This window comes from Drosophila yakuba, chromosome 2R, assembly GCF_016746365.2.
Source record: "Drosophila yakuba strain Tai18E2 chromosome 2R, Prin_Dyak_Tai18E2_2.1, whole genome shotgun sequence".
Taxonomy (NCBI): Eukaryota; Metazoa; Arthropoda; class Insecta; order Diptera; family Drosophilidae; genus Drosophila; species Drosophila yakuba.
Genome location: NC_052528.2, coordinates 17,315,522 through 17,324,934, shown reverse-complemented (window position 1 = coordinate 17,324,934; position 9,413 = coordinate 17,315,522). Strand labels below are relative to the sequence as shown.

Here is a 9,413-nt window from a genome sequence, read left to right as displayed (position 1 = left end):
AATAACAACAGCTCCATTACAATGCAAGGGACAAATACCGCTGATTAGATGGGTTAAAGCACTTCTACATAGCCTGCACCAGCATAAGAAGATCTTCCTTTAAGTAGTTCATATCCGCCTGCGCAGGAGCGGGTACGTCATTGGCGCTAAACAGCAGCAGCGAGTTGGGAATGAGTCTGCAATGAAGGAGATTCATCCTATTAGTCAGGCAATTAAAAAAACGTGATGCCGGCACTCACTTGTAGTCGAATAGTGTCTTTTCGAGGTCCTCCTCGCCCAGTTTGCCATCGCTGGTGGCCACCAGGCTGAAGTCCAGGCTCTCGTCCGCCAGGCAAGATTGCACAAACTCGAACACATCGGCTATTTTCTCGTACACATTGAAAGTGCCCTGGAAATGTATGATTCACCTAATTACACAAAATTACTGCACATGACATCATCACGGTGTGGCTTACTTGTATAAAGAGTCCATTGGGAAATTTAACCCTGACCAAAGCGTATCGATACATGCGCAAATTGCGCTGCTCCTCGCGCTCCCGCATCGCCTTTGTCCTCAGCATCTGCGACTGGGCAATGGCCTCGGTTCGCAGCTGCTGCTCCTTCTTGATCTCCTCCGGTGCCAGGCGGTAGAATTCGTCGGGCAGGACAACACGACGTGCCTGCGACGGAAGTAGGACCTTAATGTTGCGATCCAGCTCCAGAGGAATGGTTTCAGAGTTCTTGAGAGCTTCCACCAGCGTGGGCAAGTCGAGATCCTTTTCTGTCTGCTCCTTGGTCCACAGAAGGAAGGGCTCATCATCGATCTGGACTTCGGTGAAGCCGGCTGCCTGCAGTACATCCATGGCACCCTCTACGTAGCGCACCTTCTCGCTAAAGATTTTGTTGGACATACGAATCTTGCAGAATTTCTCCTCCTCGGGATTCTTGATTAGATTCTCCAGATATCGGATTAGCGTGGCAATGCACTCGTCGGCCTTCTCCTTCACATTGCAATTGTGAATGATCAGGCAGGCGGTGAGCCCGCGATCTGACTCCAGCTGTTGATAGAGGAACTCTTTGATGCGGGCCTTCCACGCGCTCTTCGGTAGAATCTCCTCGCTGATTAGGGGGCAGCGGAAGAAGACGCCTTCGCAGGCCAGGTTGCGTGTATCGCCACCGGAAGCCGATGTGGATGTGCTTATGCTGGATGCCGTGCCCTCTGCCTCCTCCTTCTGGCGACGCTCCGCCTCCAGCTCTCGTTTAGCCTGCGCCTTCACTGCCGACAGCGAGGTATTAAATTCCCTGGAGGTTTTCTTGTCAATGCGAGCCAGTGCCGCACTGGCAGCTGCCCTGGCCTCGTTACTGATTTCATTTCGCTTGGGTGGCACATAGGCCTCGTACTTTTTTTGGCGGGAACTGCTCGAAGGAGCCTCCTGTTTGGGTGAGTTCAGCTTGTGGCCAGTGCCCATGCCGCTGCCAGTTAGCTTGAGCTGCAAATGAACTTGGTAAGTAATTTACATTATATGGTTCAATGATAACCCACTTTAAAGGCCGCCGCCTCCTCCTTCTTCCGCGAAAAGAACTTCTTAATCTTGGACATGGCTTTTAGATGCGCGGCGAGTGCTCCTTGGGCAGCTTCAACTTGGCCACCGACAACTTAAGCTCCTCGATTTCCTTGAGCGTGCCTGCAATGCAAGACCATAATCTCTGTTTTAGCAAACCTAATGTAACATGCTGATTTGAAGCAGTTTCCTACTTGGCCTGACAAACTTCTCCGTGATGACCTGGCCGTAAACGGACCACGAGTAGCCGGCTAGTACGCAGGTGCCCAGCAGCAGGACGATGAGCACCTTCAGCAGCGTCGCCTGCAGATCGGTGAAGGCGATGGGTCCGTTTTCCCAGCGAAAATCACCGGTCAAGGATTCCAGATTTCCACGCAGATCGACAGCTGCGTTCAGTGCAACGCCAGCAAATTGCTCCACTTGTCGCGCAATCGACTGCAACGTTGTATTGAGCGATTCCACGTAGAAATGGAAACTCATTGCCTGCTGGGTAAGTGCCAACGATCTTGTATAAAACGTTTTTTCCGCAATCCTTTGTTTATATTCGCTGCATTATCCTAATTTTTTCGCCTTTTTTTTACGTATTTGCTGGTGTGCCCGTTGCTGGTCTGTGTGTAAATACCGTTGGGCTTGGGAAAAATACCAACAGAAAATGTAACAACAGCTTACTTATCGATAACACAGTTTAGTTGGGGTCAACTGCTTTCCAGTGCTGGTTAATATCTGAAAGTGCTGTTTTGGCGCCCTTTGTGAATTTAAATTGCGGTTTTCAAAAGGGGAGCAATAATTTATAGATTGCCTTGGGGACTCTGACCTCATTCGAATTGCCTTGATTTCTGTACCCGCATCCTGTAATTATTTTACGCACCTGCTGTTAACCTTATTCAGTTCCTGGAGATGGGTATTTATAATTTTAATGGTCAGTAGAAATATTAATAATTGCTTATGTTAAATTTCAGGTGTATAATTAAAATTTGGAATATTTTTTATAACTTTTAGGCAGTATAAGATATCAACAATAAATAAGATTCTATACTTTTGTTTATAATTAACACCTTTGATTCTTTTAGGGTAATTTCAAAACCCATTGCTCCTTTTCTACAGTGTGCTTACATCATGATTTTTTGGCCAACACACGCCCATTATTTATATGCAGGGCCAGCTGTCGTAATTGAATGATTTTCGATCGTTTCGCCAAGTGCTTTTGCTTCCTGTAATTTTCGGCGATTGGAGCCTGCGCATCGCTGCCTTTCGGCCCTGATCCCTTTTTCGCATCTTTTGCGATTGATTTTCGCTGGCATCCTTGAGCATATTTTTGGGCCAAGTGATTTGGCCAATGGGACGAAAGGGGATGTCTATCTGAAGGGCGGGGAGCTCACGCTTCAGCTAACCAGCGGGTTCAACAGCCAGCCGAAAGTCGAGCGGAGGCCAGAGAAGAGAAATCTCTTGCAGCTTATGGCTTCCGTATGCGCCATGCCTTGCGCTCCACTGGCTACGTGGATGTGGATGTGGATGTGGCTGTGAATGTGGATGTGGATGCGGAGATGGCCCCCATCTCCGTCTGTTGCTGCTTGTTTTAGGTTTTAGGTTTTGTGGCTGCTTGGCTTGCTGGCTTTCTGCAACTTCAATTACAACAGCAAACACAGACACAAATGTCTGTTCTATTTCGCTTTTGCCTTGGCTGGCTCTATTTATGCTGGCTCATTTTTCTGTGGCGACTGTTGGGCAAAATGTCGACGACTTATAATTCGAGCAGCGTGTAAGATTTTCCCTCCATCGACTTCGTTCTGCTCTGGTCCGTTGCTTTCTGTATCTCTGGCTCTGGATGGCTTGCCATCGCAATCTGAAGTCGAGTTGAGTTGAGTCCAAGGCGTGGCTGTAGCTCCATGCCCATCCACATCCCCATCCCCATCCCCATCCCCAGCTGCATCTTTTTTGCAAGAGAAGAGCACTGTGTCCCATGGCCATTATATCTATCACCATCACGCGATATGTTCTCACTTGCAACCAGGCAACTAACCATCATTCAACGTCATTCCCAGCCATTCCCAATCCCATTCCATTCCAGCCCATCGCATTGCATCGCATCGCTTGCAATTGCAGTTGCCCCCCCTTTTTTTTTTTTTGTTTTTTGCGCAATTAAAATTCCACAAATGCCCCAAAGGAGAAGGGGGGTAAGAGAGGGAGGCTTCTGCGCACCCAGAGCCATCGAAAGGAATGCAAGAGTGGCGCGCATGCGCCGTCCTCCGGCGTCATTCGCATTGCAATTGTTGTTATCAGCCATGCGCCGAACCTGAAAAACTAGTTCCAATCGCCAGCTGAAGACGGCGAGTTGTGTGTGGCCAAGTCTGCGGGGGAGAGGGGGAGGAGAACTGGCTTCCCAGCAATGCAGGGGTATGCTGGAATTCGGGATAATATAAGGCAACTGTAATAATACCCAGTATGTATGCAAATATGCTTTCGTTATGAAGCTTAGTAAAACATATTTGTATTTACTTTTGTATAATTGAGATGCTTGTACTTAAGCCTTCCTGAGTTGAACTTTTTGTAGTAGAAAGTAGAAAAGTGATTAGGCAAATGTATCTGGCAGATACTTCACCTGTCGATCAGTGTGGCCCACCTGCACTGCGGCTGGCGTGCTTCTTGCCACGAATTTCACGGTTGGGAAAGCCAGTAAAAGCAGCAAAAGCATTTGGCCAATGCCTCGGCTTTTCTTTTGTTTTCTCCCCGTGGCCAAAACTGGTTGTGCCAATTTATGGCCAACATAGCCGTGACTTTGTGCGAAAGTCAAGGTAAGAGGTATGAGGCACTGAAACAGCCAAGGGTTTCCCATTTCCCCCCCATCTGAATGTGGCTTGTCATTTGAAATTTATTTAATTTCTTATCTCGCATTGATAGTGTCTTGATTGGAGTTGGGGAAGGGGAAGGGGGAGGGGAATCTGGCTCGCTCATTAAAATTTATGCACAGGAAACGGAAGCGCCGCAGACGACGAGCAGACACAAAGTTGCTGCTTCTCTAGGCCTCCTCCTGATGACGATCACGATGATGATGATGATGATGATGATGATGGTCCTCCTTGGTGGCTCCGTGCCTCATGCCACTCCCCACTACCCCGCCCCCTGCCACAATCTTTGGCTACGCAGGCGGCGTGACAAACAGGCAGAAAGTGTCACTCAAATTGGCCGCAAAATTGAAAGTGATGACACGCCCACACAGTCACGTTGCCTTGCATAAGCAAGCAATTGGATGGGCAGTGCAGGCGAAGAGGAGTTTATGGGCTACACCAGGAGAAAAAACATATTCATTCATTCTCACATATATATGAGTTGCTGCAATGTTTTCCATAAACACATGTTTACTTCTCTGCGTGTGGAGGGTGTTCTCAACTTGATTGCCGTTTGTGGAAGGAGCAAATCATGAATGGTGGATGGTGCATTAATTGTCGTATTCATAGCCGGCACTCGTATCTATTAGATGAATGCACTTGCTGCAACGCAGAGTGAACTGAGGGATCCTCGGCACCTCTTCACACTTGACTTACAGGGGCCACAAAGTTCGTTCCCATGAACTTCTTCTGCTGTTCTGCTCTCTATGCATAACATTCTCCCATACATTCATTCATCCAGTTTAAGAAACCGAGTATCTCTTTGTGTGTGGGTTCTGCTGGCAATGACAGTTTCTTCGGCTGCCCTGAGACTTTTGTCTTTGGCCATTTCCCTTAAATAACCATATAACCACATTCACACACAGCTTTTCCAGCTCCCATGAGCGTGGGAGTGAGAATGCCTGAGAAGCCCCCAAAAAAAAAGAAATAAACCGAGAAATCCCAGCCGCTGAACTTCAAGTGCTCTTGGTGGATTCGCTGAAACAAAAAAAATGATAATAATTCATCTAATGCGGCCGGAAGTCGCCAATGTGAGCGGCAAGAATTTGGCCCCCTGCAATTCGCCGGCTCAGTTTGATTCTTCTACGTTGTATCTTCCTCGTTGTATCTGAATTCTTATGTTACTAATTATCCATTTTAAACTTTATCCATTTGACTTTCCCGCTGTGGACCGCCTGAAGCTCTAGAAAATATCTCAAGACTTTCCACCACGCGGGTATCGTAATTCAATGCTTTTATTTTTCACTTTTGAAACTCCTAATGGTGTCCAATGGCTGAAATACTTAATGGCATTCGATTCTCACCTGACTCACTCACCTGCGTGGGTCGTAATGATGGGTTTTATGCATTCAAACATATGCATTAGTTTGATAAGGGAGTGGGGATCGTAAATTCCTGGATGCTGTTGCCCCAAACTTGTTTAGCATATTTTCCTTGGTCCAGAACAAACAAACGAGGAAAGAACAACAAGTGGCTATTCCCCCCCAAAAAAAAAAAAAGCATTGTGTGTGGCTTCGAAAAACTCTTTCCATAATTCTGTATTTTCAGCTTGTTTTTTTTTCCCTCATTTTTTTCTGTTGATTCACTTCATTTGTTTACCCCTTGGAACAGATGAAGTTTCGTGGGAAATATCGCGCCAGTGCAGGCAATGAACTAATTAAAAAATATAACATTGCTCTGGAGTTCTGAAGTTCTGGCGTTCTGGAGCTCTGGAGCTCGTTTCCATTCGTTGCTGTTGTTGTGCAATTGAAAACCCATCCTATGGAGCTTCCTGAGCCACTTGAAGATGGCGTAAATAAAAGAGATTTCTTATTCTTTTTTTTTTGGTTAAGTCATTTCCTTTACGAAACGAAATTCAATTACGGCGCCGGGCCGGAAAAGCGGAAAAAGCATTTCGACAAATTGGCAACAGGCAGCAGACTCAAAATGCCCAGTAGCCGTTTGTCTATCTATTGGTCTATGGATTACAATATATATATGTGTATGTACAATATGTATCTTTTATGTGGAAAAGAGCCGACGTCGTTCGGTTTCCGTCCCTGTCCACTTCCGTCCGGTTTTTATTGTTTTCGCACCTCGCCTTCCGTTCGCCTGCCAGCGGATATTCTACTTTACATAAGCGGCATTTCCTCAATTTTTCCCGGTCTTCATATGATTTACTTGATTCAACGTTTTGTTTTGGTCACCGCATTCGCCACAATTCGATTCATAGACACTACATACTTCATATATCTGCTGATCGGTCATAGGAAATAGTCATAATGGCCGCAATAGATTAGAACAAATACGCTACAAGCCAAGATTAACAGGCGCAGTACAAACCATGAACACTGAGCTGCGATTGGAATCACTATCTTATATGATATATATATGATGATATGATACCAATTCATACATACCAATCGCCTTGATGGGCACCATGTCCTCCAGTTCAGTCTGTGGCGGCGTTTCGTATCGTTTTTGGTATTCGTTTAGCAGTATCTTTGACTTGAGACGCACTGGCTTGCCGCACTGCGCATCTTCATCGTCATCCGTCAGGTGGCTATCTGCATCCATGGGGTCCAAGTGCTGGAGCAGATTCTCCTGCGACTTGATTAGTATCTCACGCGCCTCCCGCTGCCTTCTCTCGTAGTCCACAGGACGCAGAGTTGAATCCACGGCGGAAACCAGCGCCTGTTCAATCACCAAACTCTGATCGCATTCCGGCTTATTGGCATTTCGTGGCATTTTCGATATGCAGGTCATATATAGCGAACTGGCCGATTGATAGATCTTCACGGGTATAAAACTAAAACGGAAGAATGCTGCTAAGGATTTTGTATAGTATTAAGCCAACGTACCTTTTAAAAAAGCTATTGTTTGTCTGCATTGTGGATTTTGCACTCAGCAATTTATAAAACTAGTAATACTGGCATGAAAAAAGATGACAAATTTTTTGCTTTGAATGTAAAATCGCAGGTTGTTGATTTATTTTGCCTACTGCAAACTCATTATTCATCAGCAAAACAATGAAATAATTCTTAGAAATTCCGGCATTTAATAAAAATATTCCCAAATATCTGCAACAAATAAGCTAAAGATTAATATAAAAAGGAAATGATTTAAAACTTTCTTATCTGATCAACGCGAATTCATGCATCCGGCTGTATAGAAACATGCAAAAACAATTCGCAATGAATATACAAGAATGTGAATGAATTTTATAATACAACTCGTGTGTTATAAGTATAATAATCCGAGGTTAAAAAATATGGGTACTGGTGGTTCCCCTGAATTGTAATTGCACTTCAGGTTCCTTTGGTTCAAAGACTTCTCAGTGAATCTAAACTCAAGCATCTGATCTTATAACTAAATTCGTGTGTTGAAGGTACAATAATCTGTTTTATAAAACAGAGCAGTTTAAGCCTAATTCGATAGACATCTTGACCTGCCCCAGAAAATGAGTCCTGCTGCTTCGGCTGACTTGTAATTGGAGTTCCAGTTCCTGTGGAACTGTGGCCCTCCTCAGAGTGTTTGGATGCAGCGGCGTCAGCTGGTGGACAAGGTTGTGGTCTGTGCCCCTGGCCGTGGCATGTGTCAGGTTGCGACATCTGTTGCTGCTGCATGATGTTTTATGTTTGGGTTTCTGCTTTACAAGCCAGCGAGTGAGTAAGGGCATTTGGGTCTGGCTCATTTGTCTCACTTCCTTTACCTTTAACTACATCCCGGATGCTCCCGAAAAACCAGCAGACGAACTGCACTGAAATGCAAACTTACAGAGCCCAGCGACAATGGGCCACATGGAGCGAAAAAAAGCTGAAACAGCAGCGCCAGCAGGAAGAGCATCCAAATGTATCTGATTCTGTACTTGTATCTATAGCTGTATCTGTATTTGTATCTGTATCTGTAGCTGGGTATCTATGCATCTGTGTATCTGCCCATTCATAGGAGGCACAAAAAGAAAAACCCAAATCAAATGAGCGGATGCACGGGCGGATGGAGCGCTTTGAATCTGTATATACTTTATATACATACATGTATACATATTGTTATGTACTTCGCTCTCACTCGCCCACACACGGATGTATCTTTGTATCTATCCGGGTTCTATTTGACTACCGATGCTGATTATCGTTATCCGTTATTGTTATTGCTATTGTCATAATTGTTCCGCTGCGTTTTTTGCAAGCGCTGAATTCGAAATGGGAAAATTTGGGTTGCATTTTCAGGGCTTCCGCTTTTTTCTTTAATTTCCTGTGTTATTTAGAAATTATAACTTAAACATATTTCTATTTAAATTTCTGTATTATTTAGAATTTATAACTTACAGTTTTTTTAAGCAACCATTATTTAGTTTTGCGGTGCTAACCATTTCTTCTCAATACCCATTTATATATGCGTATATTTGCCAAGTTTTTTCTCATTTGCTGTGAAATATCTTTAGTAGTAGCACTTTTCCCTATTTGCCGAGTCGTAACTCCTGTTTCCCCACCCACAAAAATCACACGGCCGAAAAAGTCTTTGGAAAATAAACACTTTCTGGTGATCTATGTATGGCCAGGGCCTAAACAAATGTTGCCACTAACTTCTGGCCAACAATAACAAAGAGTTTACTGCACTTGTCTGTGAGATTCAGTCTGTCTTCGAGTGTGTTTGTGTGTGTGTGTTTGTTAGGGTGTGAGTGATGTGCCCCACTCCATCCGAAATTTCATCTTGGAGCATTTGTTGCGACTTAATGATGTGCTAATTGGGCGGGCGTATATTTCACTTGTCAATGTGAGTGAGTTTGTCTGGGGGAATTGTGAAAGACATAAACGGAAAAACAGAACATTAAGTCCCACAGTCCACACTCAAAAGGGTATTTAAGATTCGTTGAGCGGAATGTTTAAAATTTGAAAAGTAATTGTTGTCGAAATGTAGCTGGTTATAGAAGTAAATTTACATTTTAAAACAAATATATTTAACTAGAAAATTACCCCGAAGTTTCTGCAATAAATACAACAGCTTG

General features: G+C 44.6%; 3 protein-coding genes across 4 annotated transcripts; all 3 read right to left on the bottom strand.

The window, feature by feature from the left end:
• Nucleotides 1-8: 8 nt before the first annotated feature.
• Nucleotides 9-1,664, bottom strand: LOC6531049 (UBX domain-containing protein 6). The gene is made up of 4 exons (XM_002091849.4): nucleotides 1,523-1,664; nucleotides 456-1,469; nucleotides 240-388; nucleotides 9-176 (listed from the first exon to the last, which is right to left on the bottom strand). Exons 1-4 carry the CDS (start codon nucleotides 1,577-1,579, stop codon nucleotides 65-67), a joined length of 1,332 nt encoding a protein of 443 aa, XP_002091885.1. The 5' UTR covers nucleotides 1,580-1,664; the 3' UTR covers nucleotides 9-64.
• LOC6531048 lies at nucleotides 1,524-2,162 on the bottom strand. The gene is made up of 2 exons (XM_002091848.3): nucleotides 1,736-2,162; nucleotides 1,524-1,664 (listed from the first exon to the last, which is right to left on the bottom strand). Exons 1-2 carry the CDS (start codon nucleotides 2,019-2,021, stop codon nucleotides 1,585-1,587), a joined length of 366 nt encoding a protein of 121 aa, XP_002091884.1. The 5' UTR covers nucleotides 2,022-2,162; the 3' UTR covers nucleotides 1,524-1,584.
• A 4,156-nt stretch (nucleotides 2,163-6,318) lies between these two features.
• On the bottom strand, nucleotides 6,319-7,391 carry LOC6531047. 2 transcript variants are annotated; one of them, XM_015197315.3, is made up of 4 exons: nucleotides 7,267-7,391; nucleotides 6,826-7,214; nucleotides 6,749-6,761; nucleotides 6,319-6,658 (listed from the first exon to the last, which is right to left on the bottom strand). In XM_015197315.3, coding segments are annotated over exons 1-4 (432 nt in total). In that variant the 5' UTR covers nucleotides 7,296-7,391; the 3' UTR covers nucleotides 6,319-6,657. The 2 variants fall into 2 exon arrangements, with proteins under 2 accessions (XP_015052801.1, XP_002091883.1); XM_002091847.4 differs by having other exon boundaries at nucleotides 6,319-6,761; nucleotides 7,267-7,388.
• Nucleotides 7,392-9,413: the final 2,022 nt, after the last annotated feature.

What these genes read in the sequence shown, in the direction of transcription:
- LOC6531049 (XM_002091849.4), bottom strand. Translation starts at nt 1,579, where the DNA reads ATGTCCAAGATTAAGAAGTTCTTTTCGCGGAAGAAGGAGGAGGCGGCG. An exon ending in AGGAGGCGGCGGCCTTTAAA is followed by an intron (nt 1,470 to 1,522) that starts GTGGGTTATCAT and finishes GTTCATTTGCAG; the next exon opens with CTCAAGCTAACTGGCAGCGG. An exon ending in AAGACACTATTCGACTACAA is followed by an intron (nt 177 to 239) that starts GTGAGTGCCGGC and finishes CCTTCATTGCAG; the next exon opens with ACTCATTCCCAACTCGCTGC.
- LOC6531048 (XM_002091848.3), bottom strand. Translation starts at nt 2,021, where the DNA reads ATGAGTTTCCATTTCTACGTGGAATCGCTCAATACAACGTTGCAGTCG. An exon ending in GGAGAAGTTTGTCAGGCCAA is followed by an intron (nt 1,665 to 1,735) that starts GTAGGAAACTGC and finishes CTTGCATTGCAG; the next exon opens with GCACGCTCAAGGAAATCGAG.
- LOC6531047 (XM_002091847.4), bottom strand. Translation starts at nt 7,295, where the DNA reads ATGCAGACAAACAATAGCTTTTTTAAAAG. An exon ending in AACAATAGCTTTTTTAAAAG is followed by an intron (nt 7,215 to 7,266) that starts GTACGTTGGCTT and finishes CTTCCGTTTTAG; the next exon opens with TTTTATACCCGTGAAGATCT. An exon ending in GGTGCCCATCAAGGCGATTG is followed by an intron (nt 6,762 to 6,825) that starts GTATGTATGAAT and finishes TTCCAATCGCAG; the next exon opens with CTCAGTGTTCATGGTTTGTA.